Below are 26,355 nucleotides of genomic sequence, written 5' to 3'. Positions count from 1 at the left end.
GAGTGGATGATTCCCTTAAAACAATCAGAGAGCTCTAAAGCCCTAATCAATTATCCATGTGAAAACAAAGCCGAATTCAATCCAACAGTTGTGATGGGAATGGATTGGAGAGTGCCTTAAATCATTTAATTTGATTAATCATTAACCCCTAACTATCAAAATTTCGGAGTTGTAGTTAATGTGCGACTATGGATAGATTATAACGCGAGAATCGTTACCAATTGGAGAACGAATCCTCCGCTGAAGACAAAGGTGTGGTTGCTTAAGTTGAAAGCCTTACATTGTCGATTCTGCAACTGCAATCGCAAGCGTTAATTTAACCTAGAACAAAGAGGTTGAACAAAGTAACGTAACAGAAATAGAAATTAGAGGACGATTGAAAACCCTAACATTTACCAGATGAAACCGAAGCAATAATTAATGCCAGGGGAGGCTGGATAGGGAGAGGAGAGGTTCGCCAGAGATTACTTAATGAAACCAATGGGAACATTGAGATTTCGCCTGAGGATATAAAGAGCATTCAATGTTACAGCATCCTACTGAGAGAGAAAATAGAATGTGAAAAGCCTCAGTATTGTATTATAATGTAATACAGATAGTTATAGATAATATAGATATAGATATAGATATAGATAGGCTATACGAATCTTCATCGGATAGCTTAAAAAAACATCAAATTCGTTGGAAAATTGAATACTTGTTAACATATGATAGGCTATACTAGTCCGTCGATTCAGTTCTTTTTACCATCGGATCCGACGAAACAATATGACCACTTTAGAACTTTTTTCAAAACCGTGGCTGCTCTAGGCGTATTGGTCCAATATCACTATTAGGAATTTTCCTTTTTTTAAAAAGAGCTAACAAACATCTTGGTTTATATTTTATTTTTAAAATTTCTTTTTCTTTTTAAATTAAAAGAGCTAAGATATTTATTTCACGTCAAATTAGCATATTTTTCAATACTTCCTAACCAAATAGCAATAACCCAACTCAGAATTTTCCATAACTAAACACCATAACGTGTGTTTCATCTCAACAATATATCAAATTACTAGCTTTTATCTCTTGTATTCTGGGTCCTTTTTTTAAAAAGACCCATGACTCGTTTATTTTTTTTACTAAAAAATTATTTCTTAATTAAAAATAATATTTTTTTAAAAAAATCGGATATTAATTTTTAGTATATCCCTATTTTATAGGATTTTTATATTAAATATTTGGTGAAATTAAATTTTAATTTAAAGAAATGTTATAACCAGTTTAAGGGCTATCTGTGTTTGGTGCGATCCATACCCGTGAATTCGGATCAAATGCATGAGAAGTTTTCATTTACAACTAAAACAATCTGATGGCTTGAGAGAATGTAGGAAGAACCAGAGAACTTTTAAAGCTTTCGTTTATATATATTTAAGATTAAGATTAACTAATTAATTAAAACGTAACTAATCATAATTACGTATTAATTTAACACCTTCTTTTTATCTACAGACATCATTTATCCACAAATAGAAATTAAGATAAAAAAGCCACCATAACATGGCCCCTTCCACATCACTACCGCACTGCATCGTATCAGCATGCCATCACTCTGCAACTCTCTATGACCCTATAAGTATCCCGCCACCTCTTCCCTTCAACACCCCCTCATCATTTCTTTAATCCCTCACATTTTCATATGGCTCACTCCCATTTGGCCTTCACATTTCTCCTCTTCTGCATAATCAAAGGTAAATGTCATAACAGATAAGATCCCTATCGTACCGATACCAAAAATGAGTATAACCATATACCGTACCGGTTTTTATGCAAGGGCGAAGTTTACTTAGGGCCCGGGTGACCCCCCCCCCCCTTTTTTTAGTATTGTAAATTTACCGGTTGTAGTCCGAATTTTTTATACGTAGCGCAAATTTAGCTGTTTTCGGCCGAAAATTTCCCCTCATTTGTGAAATTTTGTATACGTTTTGACTCCGGTCTACGAGTATCTTAGTCCAAGCTTCGCCACTGTTTTTATGTACTGATGGGTACTGGTACCATTAATTAAATATACTGATACCGAAAATATAAATAATAAAAAAAAGAATGTTTATATCAGTACCGTTTGTACGGTATCTGTACCAGTATCGTACTCGGTAATTTGATTTAATTTTCTCCAAATTTGGCAGGAATTAAAAGCCCAAAAATTCAATTAGTGTTTTAATTACAATTAAAACAGTAATTGAATATTAATATTAATACTATTACTATTGCAGGTGTTTTTGGGACTACGTTCACATTTTCGAATAAATGTGATTACACGGTGTGGCCCGGGATTCTCGGAAGCCCTGCGATTGAAACCACAGGTTTCGAGCTCGGGAAAGGTAAATCCCGGTCCGTACAAGCTCCACCCGGGTGGTCGGGTCGGTTCTGGGGGAGGACCCGGTGCAACTTCGACGGGTCAGGACACGGGTCATGCGCCACAGGCGATTGTGGCTCGGGACAAATAGAATGCAACGGAGCTGGCGCCGAGCCGCCAGCCACACTCGCGGAGTTCACTCTCGGCTCCGCGCCAGCTACGCAGGATTTTTACGATGTCAGCCTTGTTGACGGGTATAATATTCAGATGATTGTGGAGGTGAGTGGCGGGTCGGGTAGGTGTGGTACTACGGGTTGTGTTGATGACTTGAACCGGCGGTGCCCGAGCGAGCTGAGGGTGGCTGACGGTGGTGGGTGTAAGAGTGCGTGTGATACATTTGGTACGCCGGAGTATTGTTGTAAGGGGTACTTTGGCTCGCCAGAGGCGTGTCGTCCGACAGTGTACTCGGAGCTGTTTAAATCCGCGTGCCCTAAGTCGTATAGCTACGCGTTTGATGACGCCACCAGTACGTTCACGTGTACGGCGGCTGATGAATATACCATCGTGTTTTGTCCATCGGTACACAGGTAATTTAGAAGTGGAGTTAGAGAATGCATAAATTATTAGTAATTGGGCTATATTTATACAAAGTTTAAATTTTGTTAAATAATTTAAGATTCATGTATCATTTAAATTATTTAAATTGTAATTGCATTTTCAAGTTATGTAAGTACACCGACATCGGGTTATATAATATAACATGACGTATGGTTATATAATATAACTTGACGCATCCAGTAATTAATATAATCTTTGTTGAAAGATAATTGACATATATTTTATTTCATATTTTCAGTAGCATAAAATGGAAAGCGAGCAACGTGAGTGAAGATTCTCTGAATGCATTGTTGGAGTTGTATGCGCGTCTTGCATCGAGCTCTCAGGCCAACACGAACCCGTGTTTATTAAGCATTATGTTTGGTTTGGTAGTTTATGTAATCTCACTTTGGCACACATACTATAAGTTATAAGCCCGGCCAATTTAATGTTATTCTTGTACATTTATGAGATATAAAACATGTTTTAGAGAAAATGTTTTGCCTGTGTACTTAATTTTTTAGAAACCATAAATAGGGTTCTTGTTGAACACCGTTGTGCAAATGGAGTGTAAGGCTATGTGTAGTGGAGGCTACAAAATGTGGGTGATTTTCGACACGTGGCCACGTTAGTTGAAGGACGACTTTTGTTTTAGGGGTGTAGTGGTATACGTTGTAGCCCTTTGTCGCCCCCTTTTTATTATATTATTATTATTATTAGCATACATACAACACACACATGCGACAAATACATCAACACCCCCCCCCCCCAATATCGCCCCACTTATCGCGTGAGGTGGGGGGGGTGTTTACCTTCAAAAGTCGCCCAATATCGTCCCACTACACTTTGCCTAACAGACTAATAGTTTCGAAATGTGGCTTGTTGAAAGGGCCCCCTCCCTCTAAATAAAACAACTTTAGGGAATTACATATGATAAGAGATGAAAAGGAAAGTGAAGATAAACTTAAAAACACAAAAGAAAAGGGCATGATGATGAGTTATTGCATGTGCATAAATATTTTATATATATATATATATATATATGTATGTAATAACTGAGACACGCTTAATTATTTATAGAATCAATAATATGTTGAGAATTGTGATAACTCCTAGTGTGCACATAGAAGATGATTAAGACAGTGGGAGAGAGAGGGGAGGGGTCAGTGATTACATAACACATTCAATACATTATGTATAAATGCATTATACGTGTATTGTAGTCAACGTATTCTCAGTAGTGAAATCAACACGATCTCTATAAATATATTGTAGGGGTATGGTACTAAACCCGGTTTTACAATCCTAATTTTATTATGTTTGGCTTATTTTATTATATGGACTAATACAATGTTATTGGGCTGAGGGGGTTTTGTGGAGGTAACCCTAGCTGGGCTAGGCCCATTAGGGTACCATGATGGTGGCCATGAGGCTCCCTATATAAGGAGGTCTCCACCTCCTTATTAAGGGTTGGTCATTCTCAGTAAGAGCCACCACCTTAACCATTTTTGTGTCTGTAAACAAGAGATCCTCGAGATTTCTTAGCAGTCACCTCCACACCCCCGAAAGGCCATTGCAGATCTCATGCAACCGGAGAAGAAGATCAAGACGTGGTTCGTTCATCCCGAAGACCCGGAAACATCGTCATGGATCAGGTCAGATTCATTTCATGTTTCTACATTGGCGCCATCCGTGGGACGGCAACGAGCTACCCTTCGATTTTCGTCTCGGTCCTCCGATCTGTTCATCAAATACTCTAGATCTACGATTTCCTCTTTCAGATCTGTTCTATGGAAGTCCAAAAATCCGCAGATCTAAAAATATTTCCGGATCTAGAAATATACAAGGAGAAATACCACCAAACTTTGGGGAAAACCCTTAGATCTGTGTTTTTACTAAGTGAAATATACCAGATCTAGTTATGGTTTTTTCAGATCTGGGTTCGTTTGAGCAATAGTCACATTTCATATTTATAGACCTATAAATCCTCTCAGATCTGTTGGTTTTTACATAAAACTTACCTGATATGGATATTCAAAATCTCTAAATCTATGAATATATCTTTGGAGCATCTTCATAAACAGCTTCAGCAAGCAAAGCTCCCCGCAAGGCGTTATCAAAGCCTTGAGGGTCAACTTCAGCTTCCACAAAGATAAGCTTCCGCGAGCCGTGAGCAAAGTTCCCGCGAGGCGCAATCAAAGCCTTGGGGGCCAGCTTCAGATTCTGCATGCGCGCTCCGGGCGATTACTCTCCGCCACAGCGGGTTGCATGCGCGCTCCCGGCGATTACTCTCCGCCATAGCGGGTTGCTTGCGCGCTCAACTCTCCGCCATGCATGCGCGCTCAACTCCCCGCCATGCATGCGCGCTCAACTCTCCGCCATGCATGTGCGCAACTCCCCGCCATGCATGCGCGCTCAACTCTCCGCCATGCATGCGCGCTCAACTCTCCGCCATGCATGTGCGCAACCCATCGCCATGCATGCGCGCAACTCTTCGCCATGCATGCGCACCCGCGGAAACCACTATGCGGGTCGGAGGACGACTCCGTTCCTTGGTTTTGCGCAGAAGACTCCGCCGCCATGCATGTCAACACCAACCAACCACGTGCATTGACGATTCGTTTTAACCAAATGGATGGAATTTCGCGCAACGCGCGTACAAGAAAAGAAAAAGAAAAAACAAGCCCTATTGAAAAAACAAACTATTAAGTCTAATATCTACCTTACCTCGCTCGCGCGAGACAAGACACACATTAGACTGGGGGGGGGGGCTTGAAGGGGTACGCACCCGCCTTAACATCGAGCGGGGCTGATCAACCCACAAGACAGACAAGAGGCTTGAAATCAGGATGTCATGAAGACACAAAGCCAAAACCTATGCGCAAGCGCATGAAACATCTGCGCGTGGCGCATATCACGTATGCTCACGCATATCACATCTGCGTGTGGCGCAGATCACATATGCTCACGCATATCACATATGCTCACGCATCACATGCTCAAGCATCACATATGCTCACGCATCACATGCTCACGCATCACATATGCTCACGCATCACATGCTCACGCATCACATATACTCACGCATATCACATCTGCACGTGACACAGATGACATGCTCACGCATATCGCATATGCTCACGCATATCGCATATGCTCACGCATATCGCATATGCTCACGCATCACATATGCTCAAGCATATCACATCTGCGCATGAAACATCTGCGCGTGGCGCATATCACATACGCACACAACCAACCCCGTCCTTATCCAAATCAGGATAAGGACAACCATGATTGTACTCATCAGACAACCTTCCAGAAGGTATCTTTTAAGGAATAAAGAATGTGCTGATGTTGACAGCTGCCAATGAAGGGTGGACAACTCAGCAAAACAACACACCGCCATCATACTTGCGGATCACCACTACGCAATCACGTCACAAAAGAACACTGCGCCACACGCGTGGGCGCCGTCGCGGAACAACACCGTGTCATTATGGATGGGTGCCTCCAAAAATTTGGATTCTTGCATCCGCATCACTGTTCAAGTGGGAGTACATGAAGGCCGCCATCACGAAGACCACCATGCTTGTCATTTGTAATCCGTTCACGGCGTGTCAACCGCTTTCTCATACGCGTAGGTGGACAAAAACAAGCACGACGGATTAACACCCGCCACCGCGGATCACATACACACTAGCATACCAACAGCGCCATTGTAACGCAACAGCGCCACTATAGCAGAGTGGAATACAAGCCACGTCGCATGCGCGTCACCATGCATGCGCGCCAGCGGGTCCTCTCTCCGCCGCCATGCATGCACACTGCCGTGGATCAAGACTTCGCCGTTATGCATGCGCGCCCGCGGATCACCACTCCGCCGCCATGCATATGCGACCTTGGATCACCATTCCGCCGCCATGCACGCGCGCCAGCAGATCCTCAGTCCGCATCCATGCACGCGCGCCCGCGGATCCTCACTCCGCATCCATGCATGCGCGCCCCGCGGAAACCACCATATGAGTTCGAAAGACGATTCCATGCTTTTGGTTTTACGTAGAAGACTCCAACGCCATGCATGTGCACGCAACCCTCTACCATGCTTGTGCACAACTCGCCGCCATGCATGCGCGCTCAACTCTTCGCCATGCATGCGCACTCAACTCTCCGCCATGCATGCGCGCTCAACTTTCAGCCGCCATGCATACGCGACTTTGGATCACCACTCCGCCTCCATGCATGTGCGCACCGCAGATCAACGCTCCGTTAGACGAACACCGATCATAGCGGATCATTACGAACGCCGCGGGTCACCTATAAACCCATACGGCTACACGCCATATTTAAAGGTTGGGAATCCTCATAAACCCATACGGCTACGCGCCAAACTTAAAGGTTGGGAATCCTCATAAACCCATAGGCCACACGCCAAACTAAAAGGTTGGGAATCCTCATAAACCCATACGGCTACACGCCATATTTAAAGGTTGGGAATCCTTATAAACCCATACGGCTACGCGCCAAACTTAAAGGTCGGGAGCCTAATAATATCCCACATGGCCACGCGCCAAACTTAAAGGTCGGGAGCCTAATAATATCCCACATGGCCACGCGCCAAACTTAAAGGTCGGGAGCCTAATAATATCCCACATGGCCACGCGCCAAACTTAAAGGTCGGGGGCCTAATAATATTCCACATGGCCACGCGCCAAACTTAAAGGTCGGGCGCCTAATAATATCCCACATGGCCACGCGCCAAACTTAAAGGTGCGCCAAACTTAAAGGTCGGGAGCCTAATAATATCCCACATGGCCACGCGCCAAACTTAAAGGTCGGGAGCCTAATAATATCCCACATGGCCACGCGCCAAACATTAAGGTCGGGAGCATAATAATATCCCACATGGCCACGCGCCAAACAGAAAGGTCGGGAGCCTAATAATATCCCACATGGCCACGCGCCAAACATAAAGGTCGGGAGCCTAATAATATCCCAAACGGCCACGCGCCAACGTAGGTTGGGCACACCTCATAATTTTCCCGAGGATGGGAACCTTGTAATACATCCACTTTTAGTTTATATGTTTTTGCAGGTTCGGCTACGAGTCGCACAAGCACCTATGACATTATTATTATTATCTGGCCGTTTGTGCCTCCATTATTATTTTGAAAAAAAGTTGGGATAGTCATCCTGCGTAGAAGAGGCCCTTGTGGGCCAGTCATTATCATCATATTATAGCTCATAAGCCGCAACTCGCGCATGCTTCATTATTTTATAGCTCGTAAGTCGCCTCGCGCGCAAGCTTCATTATTTTTATAGCTCGTAAGTCGCCTCGCGCGCAAGCTTCATTATTTTTATAGCTCGTAAGCTACCTCGCGCGCAAATTGCATTACATTATTATCGAGATGCGCGCTCTATCTTTTATCAGGCCCCGCGCCACTATTGTTATGATGCGTGCTATATCTTATTCATGTCAGTGCACCATTATTATCATAAGGATCACAACATGTCACCATCATGGAGAAAACCTCTCAAAACTCAAAGACAATAAAGACAAGGCCGAAGAAAAGGGAAAAAGCCGCCTCATATCCTAACACACCTTACGAAGTCCAGCGCTCCACCTAAACGCTCGCACGAGGGAGCAACACTGGACTTGGGGGGCTTGTAGGGGTTTGGTACTAAACCCGGTTTTACGACCCTAAATTTATTATGTTTGGCTTATTTTATTATATGGACTAATACAATGTTATTGGGCTGATGGGGTTTTGTGGAGGTAACCCTAGCTGGGCTAGGCCCATTAGGGTACCATGATGGTGGCCATGAGGCTCCCTATATAAGGAGGTCTCCACCTCCTTATTAAGGGTTGGTCATTCTCAGCACCACCATAACCATTTTTGTGTCTGTAAACAAGAGATCCTCGAGATTTCTTAGCAGTCACCTCCACACCCCCGAAAGGCCATTGCAGATCTCAGGCAACCGGAGAAGAAGATCAAGACGTGGTTCGTTCATCCCGAAGACCCGGAAACATCGTCATGGATCAGGTCAGATTCATTTCATGTTTCTACACATATAAAAAGACTTGCTCCCTAAAGTATTCTTATTTGAACTTTACATGGGCCATGCATGCATATTTTAGGAAAATGAATGCACATGTATCTTGAAAAAGGATAAAATCCGAGTCAATAGAAGATCATGTTGTGTTGGAAAATTGATATAGAAAGCAAAGTAATGGCCCATTACCTCAACTTGTTTGATATATATATATATAGATGGATGGATAGGGTGTTCTTGTCAAACTATTGAGTTGGTTTGTGATGATGTGTTTTGGCCCTTGGGCATGTGACTAGGTGTATATGAATAGTCCACATCAGATTATATATATCTTTGATGGTCTAACTTTCGGTACGTTGTGTGGCATGATCTTTATGTAACATCCCCATCCCAATTATTCATTCTAACTAACATAACCATATAACGTCTTTGAAATAGTACTGATGTTAGGAAAAAAACTTGATTCCTATGTGTCTATATATAATCAAGTAAGTTAAATTTGTGTCTTTCACATCCTCATCTTACCCAGGCCTATAAACGAACCGAACGTTCGGTGAATTATTCGTGAATCGTTCGGCGGGAAGTTCGTTTATGATCGTTAATAAACAAATGAACATGAACAATAATTTGTGTTCATTTAATTAAGCGAATGTTCCATTCGTTCATTTAAGTTCATGAACGTTTGTTTATGTCTGTTTATTTATGTTCGTTTATGCATTAATAGAAAATAATTAAATATTATCTAGATAGGTCATCTGCTTAAAGGATTTATATTTGTTAATTTGTGTTCATTTAAGTTCGTTTAAGTTTGTTTGTGTTCATTTACATTTGTTAATATATGTTCATATACGTTCGTTTATCTTTGTTCAGTTATGTTCGTTTAGATTTTAAACAAACGAACACAAATGTTCCTTTTTAATAAACGAACATGAACATATATAATTTGTTCGATTAAGTGTTCGTGTTCTTTTAAAGTTAAATGAACGAACACGAACATGCCCTTGTTCGTGTTCATTCGATTCGTTTACAGGCTTTCATTATTCACATTGATGAATACATCGGTCTCAATCTCTAGGCTTTGTCGATTTTATTGTGTTCGTGAACACATTAATTTCCTTAATGAACGAACACGAACATAAAATCTTGTTCAGTAAGTGTTCGTGAACACATTATTTTCTTAACGAGCGAACATGAACAAGGCCTTGTTCGTGTCCATAGGCAAATACCGGGTTTCGGTATACCAGCCAAAGACAGTTAAATACTCCAAACAATCATATGTGTTTCATCAAATGACCCATTCTTTTTTACTTGTACAACTTAATATGTATAAAACAGTACGGAAATATATGAAACAAGCATTAACAGCTAGAAACTTTGAAATTCGTTCATTCTTCGGGTCCATGGACTCCTATATAGGGCGCGGTGTCAACCACCCTCACGGATTCTTTATTTTATATGTAATGTATATTACAGTTTTTCATTTTCACCCTTCCTTTACTAAACTTCATAAAACCAATTAGTAATTAGTTAAATTACAGTTAGAATATCCTCTTTATCCTCCACTACAACCTCAACCAATTAGCTTCCTCCTTTAAACCTAATTAAAAATATGGGTTCAGGTGATTTTAACTTCTTCAGCAAGCATCATATAGTATGAACATGGCCTTTATGTAATCATATTGAAAAAGCACTGCAAATTGACACAGAAAGTTAAGATAAATTTGAAAAAAACAAAGCATAACAGAGAAAAGATTACAAAAAGTATGGTGATGAGTGCTTGTAACAGCATGTGCATGCATATCTTCATGCATTAAATATTATTAGATCAGTCTCTTTCCAAGATAAAGGTTGCACTTTTGAATTTAACAGTCAAACAACTTGTTTTCAACTTTAACATTAGCTTAAATCTATTTAACTTAGGGGTTCATCGAATCGAATAACGAATTTTCAAGTTAAATCGAATCGAATAACCCGAATAATTGTTTTTTTTGCCGGTATTCATATTCGATTCGTATTCGATTAAAAGTTTAACTATTCGATTCGTATTCGTATTATATACCCAATTCGAAATTCGATTCGAATTCGTATTTGAAACTCGAATTCGAATAAATTCGATTTTAATTCGAATAAATACAATCTAATTCAAGTTTACCTATGCCAAAAATTCGAAAACCATAATCATAATTGCAAAAGAAACATATAAATTTAACGTAGCTACAATACCACATGATAATAAATTCAAAACTAAACTACAAATAGTATAAAAGTCAAAATATTCAAAACGAGAAGTAAATAACACCCATAATTAGTATGATCTAGGAAACAATAATATGGCATATTGGGTTTAATAGTTTGTAATGGACATTTATTATTTATGGATTTGACAGAAATAAAAAAAAGAATTATATATATGCATATATGTATATATAATTTGAATTCGAATTTCGAATAGAATCGAATAATAAATCATAAATTCGTATTTGATTAATATACTCGAATACGAATCGAATTCGAATTTTTTAAAACCGAATTCGAATATTAATATTCGAATTCGAATCGAATCTCGAATGTTTCGAATGCGAATCGAAATCTGAACACCCCTAATTTAACTTGTGTAATTAAAATGTTAAATTGTGTAAATAGCGAGATAAATAAAAGAACAAAGCACATTAATCTTGGAATTCAAGGACCCCAGTTGACATTTAGACATATGTGGAAGACATGAAGTGATATTTGTCAACTAGCAACAACAACAATGGTATAAAAACTTTACATTGAAAATGTAAGGTCTTTCATAAGACCACATACCAAAATTGGTTAAGGTAATCAATAATGGTTAATTTTAAGTATGAGTTTTAAATATAATTACAAAATGTATGATGTAAATATCATAATATCAATTTGTTAGATAATACGATTTAGAAGGCTGTTACTAGTTAACATTCGAATAGAGTTTCAGGTCTCGTGTTTTATCTCGTTGCCAATAACACACACCCGAATTGACCGGTACTCGAATAACAACAACAATCAAACACAATAAAATCCCGCCAACACACAGCTATTAGCAGCCTAGCAGGTATGGTATGGAGAGGGCGAGATGTAAGCAAACCATACCTCTACCCCCGAAAAATAAAGAGGTTGCTTCCCCAACGCCAATATCATGGGTATGAAACCGTAGAGGGAAACATCTGGTTAGCGCATGATATAGGAAAGCAACTTAGTATTTGTCAAATGTTATTTACCTTTTAACCGGCACTCAAATAAAAAGGCTCAAATTACCATATCTAACATCTGGTTAGCACATCATAGAGGAAAGCAACTTGGTATTTGTCAAATGTTATGAAATCTATCTAAATTTAATAACAATAGTGAAAGATTCACCAAATATATGTGTTCAATAATCCTTTGGTGAGAAAAAGTTTGCAATTTGGTCAAAAGAAAGAAACAATGTATGGGACTTAACGTTTTCTTCCTCCTATCAGGCTGCCACTACTTTTAGAATGAGATCTGATCAGATTATAAGCTTGGGTCCATGCCTTGATTCCCTTGAACACAATCAACTATTTCCCGGAACAATCTTTAGATTAAGAAAGCTGTAAAAGCCCCTTGTGGTCAAAGACGGACCTACGTTATAGTTATCGATGCCATCATGCGACACCTGTGAAAAAAAGTTATTTTTTTGTATCCAAAAGTTGTGTGACATCACATCATATATTTATGGACAATTACACCAATAAAGGAACAGGCTATCATAATTTAACATAACCATTATGTTCGTGACGGGTCATGGGTTCGAACCTACACCACCGCATATTTCTTATGTTTTTATTATTTCACATATTAATATCTGTAAATAGGTACAACATTAGTTTTGAAGACTTGCAGCACATAACCATCTATATTTCTGATTTCTACTCTACTAAACAAAAAACAATTCATTGATATTTCCAGCCCGCTCAAGAGAGCTGTAACTGTTAACGAAACAAGAACCCATGACCTGAAAGTGCAAGCTCAAACGCTTCCATCCTCTCTCCCCGGGCAAACCCATTACGATCATAAGACGATATTTCATCAATTCCCAAATCACCACACGCCTTAACAACCTCTTCACCAACACGTTGTGCAGCTTCCTGATATTTCAAATAATGTCAAAACCAAATTAAAAAAATTGAATTTAAATTATTTGGTATAGGAACACTCACAATGGTGGTGCAATCAGGCGTTGAACGAACCGACTGCTGCAAAGTACTTCCATAAAACAAGCATTTCTTGTTCTGATCATCAACAAGCATTGCGTACAACTGTTTTCCGGAACAAAAAACCGAAAGCCTCGGTTTCTTCTGCGTGCCATTGTACTAAACCAAACACAAATTCAGCGTCACGAGAACCCGACAATATCAATACTTTAATAATTAAATCACCTTTTTCTGCAATCTTCTGTTCCTGACTTTTGGGCTTTCTACTTTTGTTCTAGCTCTTGCTTCAATCACCCATGGCTTTTTATTAACAACTGGTGAAAATATTTAAATTTAGTAATCAAGATTCAAACTTTCGAGAAACGACCTTATTATACATGTGAAAATTAACTTGTTTTACTCTGAATTGGGGGAATACTCAAAGAACCAGTGCCAAAGAGATAAGAGTTCTTGAACTGCAGCGGTACTGCAAATGCGCTAAGCGCCATATCAATAATCGCACAGCTTGATAAGATTAAGTGCTTTGAGTAACCAAGTTCAACCTGCATATTCATGATAAGTTAACACTTCAAAAATGAGCTAACATTTTCATTGGGGCATTTCGTCGAACAGGTTACGGGCATATATTTGATTTTCAAACGAACCACCAGCACAAGAACGTTTGGTAGAATATATTCGTTCGCAGTGAATTTTTATACTGGTTTGGTTACCCTATTAACGAAATTTTTGAATAAAATAGTGAAGCGTACCTGTGGCTTGAACAAAAACCGGTGATTGTTGGCTCCTCGATTCACGCATATGGATTTTAGGCCGTTCTTAATTCGGGATGAGTTGTATGCGGGTGATAAGTCGGTTACACAAAAAATATTAGATAAAACTTTACTTTTTATACAGTGAAGATTCAGGTATCGAAGTTGTCAAAAATGTGCACTTTAGATGTTAAGTTATAGAGTATGAGTTGTTGTATAAAAAAAACTTACTAACGAGAATCCATTTCGTTCAAAAAAAATTAAATTCCTTTCAATTACTTAAGGCTAAAATCTTATAAAAGAAAGAAAAATATGTATATAGCATAATTGTGGTCATTTGTTTTTTGAACTACAACTCACGCACTATCTAACTCTACTCTTGAATTACCTTTTCTTTTCTTTCTTTTTTCTATTATGTTCCGACTTCTCTAGGACTCGATCCAACCCATAACACCTTACAAATAGGGCCGTCCAAACTCGCTCGAAAAATGCTCGCTCATTTTTTCACTCGATTGTAGACGAGCCGCTCTACTCGGTTCAATTTGTAAACAATTCAAGCAACGAGCAAAGGTCTGCTCGGTTCGGTTCGGCTCGAATATTTTTAATTTATTTTTTATATAATTATATATGAACAAATAAATAAATATATATAGACAACACATATAAAATATAAGTATACAATTTACAACTTTTCTAAATTTGTCATATTACGTCAATTTTATAGTTTCATTATTTCGATTCAAGTTTTCAGAATACTAAAAGTTTGTTCATGTTCATTATATCTCACTTCAAATTTTTTTCTCCTAAAAATTTACAACATGTAACATGTTTGTATAAAAACTGCTAATTTGTTTACAAAATATATTATTTACAGTCTTCAAACTTGTTTCTTATTGAAATTTTTAAGTGAAAAAGAAATAAATAATGCTCGAAAACCGCTCGATGTTCGATCGAAAAATGCCCCATTTGATTTTGGCTCGTTTGATTTTTGCTCGGTTCGAATTTCAACCGTTCGATTCGGTTCGGTTGTAAACGAGCCAATCAACGAGCAAGTCTTCGCTCGGTTTGTAAACAGCCCTACTTACAAAGGTAGTCTTGTAACATATTCACCATCTTCTGTATTTGTGTTTGATAACCAAAACATTTTTATCAATAATTCTATTTATTTCTTATTTCGTATAATGTAACCAAATTTTAAAAGGATAAAACATAATATATTCTAATAACCACATCGTCGCCACTTCCATTCCCACGTCCCTTTGTCGTTTGATCTTTCTTTGTCAATCGATCTCCAACCTTCACATATTGTTACCATTGTTTCTTGTTTCGGTCCAAACGCAACCACCAAGATCAAAGTTCCAACGGCTGATGGAACGACATCCTACCGTTTTAGTAATACCTATTTTGTTGGCCAAATAAAAACCTCACATTCTCTGTTCACTTATTTATAAATTGATAAAAAGTTTAAAACCTCACAAAATCATTTCAACTTTACATTTGCAAAGAGACAGAAATGAAAGTGAAAAAGGAGGAATGTCTTTCTTGTGTTTGGTCAAGTCACCTTTCCAGAAAGAATAAAGTGTATCTAATTCATGTAAGAAATGCATATACATTAAAGAAAAATACTACTGTTTAAAATTAAAATAATACCAACATATATTTTTAACTGCATCTCCATCTTTTAACAACAAATGGAATAATAAATCATGTTCATTATACAGCCATGCTACAATCTTGGTCGGTTACCGTTCAGGTAGTTTCGTTAATTTGGCAACAAAAAGACCACTCGTTCTAGAAGTCATCGGGTCAAACCGCAATGTTTTGGCCATCCGTCCACTTTTGCAGGGCCAACATTCCGAACCGTCTATTTCCAACAACTCTGCACACCCAATAAAAACTCATTCTAGTTTAAAACAATCATCAAAATATTAAACAACCAAACCAGTAAAAATAAGAGAAATACCAGCACATGGATTTAAAGAGAGAAACTTCTCAATAACGTCTTCGTTCTGAGCATAAGTTAAACTATTTATTCAAAAACAAATGGTCAATATTTGGTCAAGCAAAGTAAGATATCAAATTATCAATAACCGATTAACCGGCATGAAGTAATCATGTACCTGCAGGTGCTATAAACAAGGTTACCTCCCACTTTCAATAACTTGAAGCCATTAGTCAAAAGCCGAAACTGCATCAAGTCAAACATAAAGATGAGATCAGTTGGTAAATAATGACCTTAGATTAATATGTTAACCTGAAGAACAGTCAACTCATCGGTTCTCTCTGCATCCAAAACTCGGCGCTCTAAAGTGGTCCACCCCCAATTTTCAAACTTCTGGATGTGTTTGATTGAACCATCATGAGTGCATTCTGCATCCACAAGTACCTATTTTCCAATTTTCCAAAAACTAAAGATAAAGAAAATTTACGTCCAAACAAAAGAGAAACTTGACAACACAAATAAAACATACCTTATCATAACCATATTGTAACATATCATGACTTGAAACGGTTTTGAACAATTCGGTTTTACTCAACCCAACAACCCCAGAATCCCGCCCATAATATATCAGTTCGGGGTCTTGATTCAATGCCAACGACCCTGTTTCCCGTTCTTTAATTGCCTTTTTTCTTTCTTTCCATGGCTTCCTTGATTTCCACTCCTTATACAAAAACTCATCCTGTTTCACTACAAAAAGTAACTCAAATTTAAAAAACAAAGATAATAATCACACAATTTAAATATTGTATAGAGTTAACTATACAGATGGTCTTGTGGTTTGGACAACGTAACAAATTTCTAAGAAAAAAAGTAATAGGTCTCGGCACTGCGATTTCCCTATTTTTGTAACAAGTTTGGGCATTAAGACTAACTTTTGTTAAGTTTTCTGTTTTAGGGACTAGGGTGAAGTGACCAAAATACCTTTGAGGGACTACTTTTGTAATTTGCATTAATTTGAGTTATCTGATTTTAGGTTAATTTAGGGATTATTTTGGTCATTTCACCCTAATTTAACAGAAAACTTAACAAAAGTTGGCCTTAATACCCAAACCTGAAACTTTTTTGCTTAGTACACAAATGTATACTTTGCCCAAAGTAACTAAAGGGACCATTTGTGTAATTAACCCTATTGTAAAAACAAAGGGAAGAAACTATTACAAGATTTAAAATCAGAACAAGCATGGATCGGGATGAGAGAGAATTCAGATCCATTAGCAACAAAGAGACGACAATGAGCACCAAGTGAGTATTTCTGAACCAGAGTTCTACAAGCAGCTAACCGGTGTCGTGCCACGTCAACACCGGTTACAGAACCCGAGTTCCCAAGTAGTTCCAATATCATGCAAAGTTTAGCACCTGTGAACAGATTAAGCGACATAATCAAATTACAAAAAACTAATGAAAATAATAGGGATGTTATATTCAAACACCACCCCTTTGGTGTGTAAACAGCTCTATACAACTCGTATAGGGGCTATACAAGTTGTATAGCCCACATTTATTGGCATACGTACGGAGGGGACATGATGGCAGCTTTTTTCAAATCTTTACGAGCCATATAGGTTTCCTGGCTCGTATAGCTCACTTACCACATCTTACCTATATGAGTCGTATAGGGGCTATGCGACTCGTATAGATAACATGCCAATCTGCACTTTGACCAGAGATTTATAATTATTTTCTTGTCTATACAGGCCGTATAGATTTGTGTGCTGCTTTGTAAGATTATACCAAAAGTTGAGTTAACACGAGTCAAAACATCTACATCAACATACGAAATTATTTACTATATTTCAAAAGCTTAGATAACTCATATAGGTGTCATCCAGGATCGCATGAAGACATCTAAAATCCATTAGCCCGAAACACTCATGTTGCTCGTAGTTGTTTGATTACACTATGGAGCAAAATATTTACTTTTAAATTAGGTGTTTCTATTTTATAACCAACTCGGCTATTATTTTTAATATTTTGTAATTTTAAAGTAATTAAAAAAAAAGGCCTATACGAGTCAAATAACCGCTATACGAGTCATATAGCCCTATATGGCTCGTATAGGGGCTATACGATACAAGGGAACAAGACATGGCACTGGCTAACACAAAATGACATAACTCTACACCTATGCGACTCGTATAACCCATATACGAGTCGTATAGGTTCTCCTAGTGTTTGAATAACCTTCCTGGTGTGTGTATAGCCCAAGCCAAATAGTAAGTACAAATACAATTCATGAAAAATAACGGACCTTATAGTTTACCTGGAGCAGCACAAAGATCAAGAACGTGGTCTCCAGTCGAGATATTTAAGGCTGAAACCGCAGCTCCGGATGCTGCATCGATTCCATATATCTGAAATGAATGTTAAATAAATTATAGAGCTTAGTTTATATATGGATTGATGAGGAGCTTAACAAGGTATTGAGTGATCACCTTTCCTTTTTGATATGATATTGAGCTAGCAATCTGAATGTCGGGTGGTAACGAGTAAAAGCCGGGTAACCATTCAACTTTCTCAAGTTTGCATTTAATGTCGGCTTCAATTGTTTCAATTTGCTCTTCACATCCAGGCTTTAATCTTTATTATATTTATATATATAGCAGAAAACAAATATAAGGAATAATAATAAGAGTGTGAAACGGGTCGGGTTTAATAAGAACGTACCTAACATAACGAGGGAGGGAATCAGCGGCGGCGGCGGTGTAAATAGAAGGATCGATTCCGTTGAGTTTGAGAAACTGAAGAAACGCATCTGGCAATGGCAAATTAGAGGCTGATGCTTCCATGGCCTTTAGAATCAATCACCTTCACCTCAACAAGTTAACGTAAATACAAGGATCGATTCCACTGAGGCTTCGGCCAATCAGTCTTAACACCCTCACGGCGGCCAGTCCCAAACAGATTCGGGTTAAAAGTGGATACGGATTGGGGTCTGACACTCTGACCGAAGAAAAACATGAACCTGAAACTGGACCCTGGAAGAAAAACTGGAACCCGTTTTTTTATACCGGGTTTTTAATACCCTACCCGTAAGGTATGGATAGGTATGCATTTTAGTACCAAAACCCACGTTCAAACCGGACCTGATTTGTACCCGGTAATACTCGAAAACCAGAACTGGGGTTTTCCAATTCCTGAAACCCGGTTTTTCAAATGCTTGATCTATACCCGCAAAATACCTGAAAAATACACGAAAATACCACTAAGGGTGTGTTTGGGATTCCTTATTTTCCTTTCCTTATGACTTATGATAGTTGAATAAGTCCTTTTTGTGTTAATAAAATGTTTGGGAACACATAAGGCCTTTTCGTATCTCCTTATTTGCTAGCTTATCTCCTTATAGGATTAGAATACCCATTACACCCTTTCAAGTTCCATTCCACTCAACTTATTCAGTTATATAAAAATGTCATTTTTGGTCATTTACATCAATAAAATAAAACAAACACTTTTTAAAAAACAACTTATTGCCTTATGTTAATCCAAACACTTTTTTGAAAACTCCTTATTAGAAATCCATAAGACCTTTTCAACTTATCACAAAAAAAAAACCTTTTTATCTTAAATAAGGAATCCCAAACACACCCTAAAAACTGCAACCCCTTAAAAAATCCAATCTATACACGGAAAAAATCCCGAAAATAGGGTTTTTTCAATACCAAGAATAAGGTATTCAAATACTAGGTTTTAGAATACCCGGTTCTATACCCAACCCGAACCCGATACATAGGGTATGGCTTTCAGAGGCAATACTCGGACCCGAACCCGACCCGGGTATTGCCAATACCCAATTTACAAATACCCGGTCATACCCGAACCCGGTTCCATACCCGAATCAGGGTATTTGAAAAACCCAGTTATGCACCTCTAGGTGTGACAAGTCAAAATTAGTTTTGAGGTGGCATCAGTTAGAAAAGGTGAAAAATTTCGGGCTTGACTGGTTCGGGTTGGTTCCTACCATCCGGCAGATTACGATATCAGTGATGAGAAGGTGAGAATATATTATGGAGGTCCAAAGATCAAACACTAGCACTACCTAATTTACACAGGGGTAATGATTTACCTCCCGCATGGATCATGGGGCTGGTCGGTGGGGGACGATAAGCGTACAACATTTTTTTTTTCTTAATACAGAGTCTCAATAGAGGTGCACGTGAAAACTGTTTTACGATTGAAATACAATATGAGGGAAATTGGTCCAAACACGATCCGATACATCGGATTAGAACCAGATTGAGTACCTTTATCGTTGAAATCGCTTTGTAACATTTAAAAGCTTAACCCTCTTAACCATTTTTACCCCTTGCCACTCATTTGTTAGTAAATACGGGATTCAGAACGCTAAAAAAAACATTAAAAGTAGCTCTCTAAGTAAATAAGAATAATAAATTAAAACAAGCTAACCTCTTAAAAACGTTTTCAGTGCGAGGTTTAAGAGAGATAAGACAATGTTTTTGTTGGACCGTTAGGTTAGAGATGGCTCATTGTAGGAAGCTTTTCCAACTCTATTTACTTTAGAATACAATAAAGAGGTGCTTGTAAAAGATCGGCTCCAATGGTAAATGGAATGATAGACCAGTTTTGAGCCGGAGAAGGCGTTCTAACACAACAGTGGAGAAATATCACTTCAAAAGGAACGTCTTTTAATTTCAATTGTTCTTTGAGTTTATCATATGTTAGAGATTGTTGGTATTGGAATGATTGTAAAAGCAAAGAAGGTGACTTCATGTCCAAAAGCCTTAGATGGGAAATTGATAATGTTGGGATACTGAAGGTTGGTTTCAGAAATTAGAACAACCGGATTCCTAGCAAAGTTAATTGCTTTATTTGGAGAACCCTTCCTGATCGCATCCTTACGCGAATTGCATTGAGTATCCTATTATCGATGGAAAATGTTAATTATGATTTATGTGGTTCCTTTCCAGAAACCGTGGAACACATCTTGGTAAATTGCTGCTATGCCGGCTACATCCGTTCGGTTATATTGTCTTCGGTGATTTCACCATTTGCAGATCAGGTGGTTTCGATTTAAGAAATTATTGAACTTCCAAAACAGCAAAAAGTCCTTAAGGAGTCGAATTAGTTAATCCGGGCCATACTCAGTGGTCACATGCTAGCTTATATGGAAAGCAAGGAAAACGAAGATCTGCAAAAATAAAGAGTGTGCGATTCATAAGCTGATAAATGACATCAAAATGGTGGACAATTGCATATTTCCTCATTTCTAACTTTTTGTAGGGAAATTAATTGTTTAAACTTTAATCAACCTTAATATATTGATAATGAATTAATTAAGACAACGTGACATAAATTAGTTCTAGTTCATCACTGATAACTACATGTTAGATACATATCTCTAAATACTTGATTGATTATCATTAGTCACAATTAACCGATACTAAACTTAATCAAGACTACACTCAAGATCAAGATTATCAAGTTTATGTCTGCTAAGTTTAAATCAAGATTTCTACACTAGCATGAAGATGAAGAAACATAAGACTAAACCATTGAAGACTAATTAACAACTTCGTTAAGATAGGTTGCTATTTTTATAAACGTAGGAAAAGGTTATAAAATTATATATTTAAACACAATTGTTTAAATATGTAAAATTTCTGAATTTAAAATATTTAAAAGACTTATTCCACCCTTGGTAAGTCTTTCATTTCCTTCATGCATTAGAAAACCAAATCTACTAAAGAGGAAAGTGAAACTCAAATGTGAAATGGGTTGAAGATGATAAAGTATGTTTAACTAAATGAGTGAAATACTTGGGTTGTGTTATTGGATAAGTGAGAAGTGATTAGAACATGCTCTCATATGTGTTGGTCAATATTAGAAGGCAAGCTTCCAAGACAATGACCATACATAACGTTCATATTGGTAAAACCAATGTGAAGTGGACTGGGCGTTCACGCCGCTTGAAGCAATCGTTGGGCCATCAGTCCAGTAGCTTTGTCTCTCACATGCCTGGCTATAAATATAATACTTATTCAAACTAAGTCTTCACCTATTTGCTCTACAATATTATACCCATACTTCAAGGCTAATCTCTTCCATTATTCAAGTCTAATCAAGCTTCAATTGTTTAGTGAGGAGATTAAATGTGTAGAGCAAAAACAAGAGTTTTTTTAAGCTATCATCCAACCATCTTACTTGTACTTTGAGGGGTCAACACTAGAGGTTGTTATAGTGTTTTGACAAGTGAGGAATTATCGTTAGTTGGTGATTTAAGAGGGGAATACATATCTTGACATAGTGATGTTTTGTATTGGGTTAGGAACTCTATCTTGATATAGAGTTAATTAGTTGTTAGGTGAAGACTCACTATCTTGACATAGTGAGATTAGAAAAGAATTATAAAGCTAAGTTCTTGATGCGCTTAGTGAAGAAGGTGATCACTTCCTTTTAAGAGTAAAATGTTTGTATTGGTGATCCTTACCAATTAGGGAGACAACTAGTGAAGAAAAATCTAGATTAAGGATCGAGGAGAGGACGTAGAGTGAATTAGTTAACATTCACTTGAACCTTTATAAATCCGGTTGTGTCATCTCTATCCCTTAACGCTTTACTTATTTATACTTATTGTCATAAGTTGTGAGAAGAGTTCAACAAAATCATTAGCTCACTAAAATTAGATTAAAAGAAAAAGAAAAACTATTCACCCCCTTGGATGACACATCGTTGCTAAAACCATAGCTATGCCAACAACATCCAGTCATCGGTATACGATTCGTTATAATATATAGGCTCTGATTCTTGTATTGACATACCACAAGCTTGAAAGAAACAAATGTCATAATTTTGTTAAACAACAATGCACATCTCATAGTACCATGATGTACGTGTGTCAATTATCTAGAAGGTACAGTTAAATAACTAAAAAACAAGACATCACGAAAGTGCATAGACTTCCAACAATCAATAGGTGAACCGACCACAATGTTAATGCACAAGCTCTATTCAAAGCTGCACAAAGTTAAGAAATTAGTCAATGTTGTGGTTGGACCATGCAACGAAGTTATAAGTTCAATTTAAAATTATTAAGAGATTTTAAAGGAGCACCATAGTCGTAATGTGCATCAAAAGCTTGACGATCATACAAGATCATGGTACAAAAAGCAAAGTTGTAGCTAATGATCAATGTTGCGGTGCGATCGTGAGACAACCCTCCAACCACTAAACATATTTTTCTTAGTAACTAATCAACCCTAATAATAAGTGTAAAGTAACATTTTATAAAAGGAATTTCGTAAAAAAAATGTTTACAAAATTCGTTTTAAGGCTTTGAATATCTTTATAAAACTAAAATGTTTTTGTAATAAAATCATGACTTTGAATATTATATAAAAAAACTCAAATTTAATAAAAAAAATTGATGAGCCTTTATGTCAAGGATTAGTGGGAGAAAGTTTTCTTAAAATGAAGCAATTAAAATTTGAGATTAAGTCAAAAATATTGATTTAATCAAATGGGCTAGTGGCTAAATATAAAATTATACTTAGGGTCTGTTTGGTATGAGGTAATAAAATTAACGAGGAAATGACATGGACAAAGGAATGAAATGAATCATTACCATTCCATCGTCTTGTAATTACTGATGACCGTGTCGTACCGATCATGCAAAAACCTAATTTTACCTATAGCCAGGGTAAGTCAGGTATCGAATCCAGAGGAGCATGTAGTCAATGTCATACGTTTGTTCGTTTATTTAACTATATTTACAAAACAATTATAAAGAAACAATTATGAAGATTTGTCAAAAGTGCTGATCACACTAGCAATTGGATTGGTTTAATAGTAAACAACTAACTTAAGCAAATATTCAATCAAACAAAACAAATCACACCCGGGAATCCAAGTAAGCAATTAACAGTATTCTCATGCAACCTAACAGATTAATTATCCTAAGTCAACTAAAGATTGTTTAACAAGCTAAACTGTAGGCATCCACAATCGCTAATAGAGATGGTCAAAAAAACCGGTTGGGGAACCGGTTTGCCGGTTTAAACCGGAAACTGGTTTTTACGAAAACCGGTTTTTTAAAAACCGGTTTGACCGGTTTACAAACCGCCGGTTCGTATTTCGGTTACAAGTTTTAGAGCCAAAACCGGTTAACAAACCGGTTAATGAAAAAACCGGTTTTTTTTAATAACCGGTTATGGAAAAACCGGTTAACCGGTTTTTTTATAAACCGGTTTTTGACCGTTGTGGAAAAACCGGTTAACCGGTTTCTCCATAACTGGTTAACCGGTTAAAAACCGGTTTTTGACCGTTGTATAACGGCTATATGGCCGTTTTTTTTTTTTACCGTTTTTTTTTTTACCATTTTACCCCCACAAACATCTATATATAGTTTAGGTTGGGTATTGGTTAGATCACACTCGATTATACAACTCCAAACGCTCTAAACGTTTATTTCATACGCGATTATTTTGTTATCTCACGCTCAATTATACCACATTACCACTCCATACGCTCTTATTTCGTAGTCGATTATCATGGCCTCCCAAAGTGCTGCTTCATCCGTCAACATGGGTGCCTCGAACACGGGAGAAACGGTCGTTCGGGTCATCCCCACGAAACGAAACCAAGATGTTTGGCAACATTTCGACCTATGCGAAATGTCTAACGGTAGCCAAAAAGCTCGATGGACCTTGAAGCGGTACGTCAAAAGTTTTCAAACTTTGTGATTCAACAAACACTTCCTTTCAACCACTTCGACAACCCTCAATTCACGGAGATGATGCAAAAGTATGTTCAACCACGCTACCAACACGTAAGTCGTTCGACCCTTAGAAGAGATTGTCTTAAAGCATGGAAAAACGCTAAATCCGAACTAATTTCATACTTTTCAAACTTACAAACTGGTGTAAACTTAACAACGGATGTGTGGTCGGTACCTCATGGTTCGCCCGACTCATACATTTGTGTGACGGCTCATTGGGTTGACCCCGAGTCGTGGCAAATGATGAAACGAACCGTTGCGTTTCAATTGTTTGATTACCCGCACACGGGTAGAGATATTTTTAAACTCTTGGATAAAGTCATTCGACAATACAAGATTGAACATAAAATCTTTTCAATTTCGTTTGATAACGCGTCCAACAATACGGCCGCGGTTGGCCATTTAAAATTAAAGTATAAACCTATTTGTGATGGAGCGTTTTTTCATAGCCGATGCATTGCACATATTATCAACTTGGCCGTGCAAGATGGGTTAAACGTGATCGAAACGCAAAGAAACAATTTTAAAAGAATGTTACGAGATGTTTTTAGCAACAATAAAACATTTTCAAGATACAAAAAATTTTGTGTAGAAGCTAATTGTCAATGGTTGGGGCCAAATTGGGATTGTCCAACAAGATGGAACTCGACTTGTGATATGTTTGAGAAAGCCATCCAACAAAAAGAATCATTAATTGCGTTTCATCAAATTTTGTCAAGTAGGGGTAAATGTGCACCGTACGATCCTAGAAACTGGTTATTGATTGAGATCGTTACGGAGGTCCTTCAAATTTTTAAATCTTGCACAACTAGTTTATCCGGGGTTTACTATCCAACAAGCCCCATTGCTTTACCAAAAATTGCTGTCATGTGCACAAAGTTGAGTGAACTTCATTGTAGGGGTGCACCTTATTTTGATATGGGTGTAAAAATGAAAGAAAAATTTAGAAAATATTTTCAAGAACTACCCGCTGTTTTGACATGTGCTGCTGCGTTAAACCCTTGCATCAATGTTGGTGGTGTTGAAGCTTTAATAGAAAAAATTTGTGATGAGCTAGAGTTAAACGACGATCAAAACCCCTATTATAGCCAAACTTTAAAGAATGCTTTCAACACCACCTTGTCAAACATGTATGATGTTTACCTTACAAAATACGGGTCGTCTTCCCAAATTCATGACTCGTTAAGAGCTGTTGCCCAATCCCAATCCCAAACCGGCCTTGAAATGGGGATGTACTACATGATTTGGGAAGACGCCGGTAAACGTCAAAAGGTAAACACCCCAAGCAGTGAACTTGGAAGGTATGGTGGTACCAACTTTGTGAAACACATGACTCCGGATGAATTTAGAAGTCTTGATTTGCTGGCTTGGTGGAGAGGTAAGGAGGATGAGTTTCCGATCCTCGCCGCCATGGCCAAAGATTTACTAACGGTCCAAGCTTCCACGGTAGCTTCGGAGTCTGCTTTTTCTGTTTCTGGCAGGGTTATATCGATTAGGAGGACTCGACTCACTCCACCAGCTATAGAGATGTCGATTTGCTACAAGGATTACTTGGACTCTTTAGATAGGGCACAACATCAACGCTCACTCGAGGGGGAAATGGAGTATGAGGCGGGCTTGTATGAAGACGAGGTCAATCAAGGACACACTCAACCAATGACCGATGAAGAAGCCGCGTACTACGATTACCT

At 38.0% G+C, this 26,355-nt stretch overlaps 3 protein-coding genes across 3 annotated transcripts; 1 reads left to right on the top strand and 2 right to left on the bottom strand.

Moving 5' to 3' along the window:
• Positions 1–1,661: 1,661 nt before the first annotated feature.
• Positions 1,662–3,393, top strand: LOC143552399 (thaumatin-like protein 1). Its single transcript, XM_077042635.1, has 3 exons — positions 1,662–1,730; positions 2,253–2,922; positions 3,192–3,393. Exons 1-3 carry the CDS (start codon positions 1,679–1,681, stop codon positions 3,364–3,366), a joined length of 897 nt encoding a protein of 298 aa, XP_076898750.1. The 5' UTR covers positions 1,662–1,678; the 3' UTR covers positions 3,367–3,393.
• A 9,524-nt stretch (positions 3,394–12,917) lies between these two features.
• LOC143552398 (uncharacterized) lies at positions 12,918–13,673 on the bottom strand. Its single transcript, XM_077042634.1, has 4 exons — positions 13,574–13,673; positions 13,408–13,496; positions 13,189–13,341; positions 12,918–13,116 (listed from the first exon to the last, which is right to left on the bottom strand). The coding sequence occupies exons 1-4, from the start codon at positions 13,668–13,670 to the stop codon at positions 12,961–12,963; spliced, it is 495 nt and encodes a 164-aa protein (XP_076898749.1). The 5' UTR covers positions 13,671–13,673; the 3' UTR covers positions 12,918–12,960.
• Positions 13,674–15,587: 1,914 nt separating this feature from the next.
• Positions 15,588–18,732, bottom strand: LOC143552397 (uncharacterized). The gene is made up of 9 exons (XM_077042633.1): positions 18,598–18,732; positions 18,366–18,510; positions 18,194–18,284; positions 17,092–17,289; positions 16,403–16,620; positions 16,186–16,317; positions 16,052–16,119; positions 15,895–15,956; positions 15,588–15,810 (listed from the first exon to the last, which is right to left on the bottom strand). Exons 1-9 carry the CDS (start codon positions 18,717–18,719, stop codon positions 15,674–15,676), a joined length of 1,173 nt encoding a protein of 390 aa, XP_076898748.1. The 5' UTR covers positions 18,720–18,732; the 3' UTR covers positions 15,588–15,673.
• Positions 18,733–26,355: the final 7,623 nt, after the last annotated feature.

The sequence above is a fragment of the Bidens hawaiensis genome, unplaced genomic scaffold, assembly GCF_021521415.1.
Source record: "Bidens hawaiensis isolate Kalapana, Puna unplaced genomic scaffold, B.hawaiensis_p1.1 tig00016868_1, whole genome shotgun sequence".
Classification (NCBI taxonomy): Eukaryota; Viridiplantae; Streptophyta; class Magnoliopsida; order Asterales; family Asteraceae; genus Bidens; species Bidens hawaiensis.
This window is presented reverse-complemented; position numbering and strand designations above follow the sequence as displayed.

What these genes read in the sequence shown, in the direction of transcription:
- LOC143552399 (XM_077042635.1), top strand. Translation starts at nt 1,679, where the DNA reads ATGGCTCACTCCCATTTGGCCTTCACATTTCTCCTCTTCTGCATAATC. An exon ending in CCTCTTCTGCATAATCAAAG is followed by an intron (nt 1,731 to 2,252) that starts GTAAATGTCATA and finishes TTACTATTGCAG; the next exon opens with GTGTTTTTGGGACTACGTTC. An exon ending in TTTTGTCCATCGGTACACAG is followed by an intron (nt 2,923 to 3,191) that starts GTAATTTAGAAG and finishes TCATATTTTCAG; the next exon opens with TAGCATAAAATGGAAAGCGA.
- LOC143552398 (XM_077042634.1), bottom strand. Translation starts at nt 13,670, where the DNA reads ATGGCGCTTAGCGCATTTGCAGTACCGCTGCAGTTCAAGAACTCTTAT. An exon ending in CCCAATTCAGAGTAAAACAA is followed by an intron (nt 13,497 to 13,573) that starts GTTAATTTTCAC and finishes TATTTTCACCAG; the next exon opens with TTGTTAATAAAAAGCCATGG. An exon ending in ACAGAAGATTGCAGAAAAAG is followed by an intron (nt 13,342 to 13,407) that starts GTGATTTAATTA and finishes TGTTTGGTTTAG; the next exon opens with TACAATGGCACGCAGAAGAA.
- LOC143552397 (XM_077042633.1), bottom strand. Translation starts at nt 18,719, where the DNA reads ATGGAAGCATCAGCCTCTAATTTGCCATTGCCAGATGCGTTTCTTCAG. An exon ending in TGATCTTTGTGCTGCTCCAG is followed by an intron (nt 17,290 to 18,193) that starts GTAAACTATAAG and finishes ATCTGTTCACAG; the next exon opens with GTGCTAAACTTTGCATGATA. An exon ending in CTCTTTAAATCCATGTGCTG is followed by an intron (nt 15,811 to 15,894) that starts GTATTTCTCTTA and finishes TTGGGTGTGCAG; the next exon opens with AGTTGTTGGAAATAGACGGT.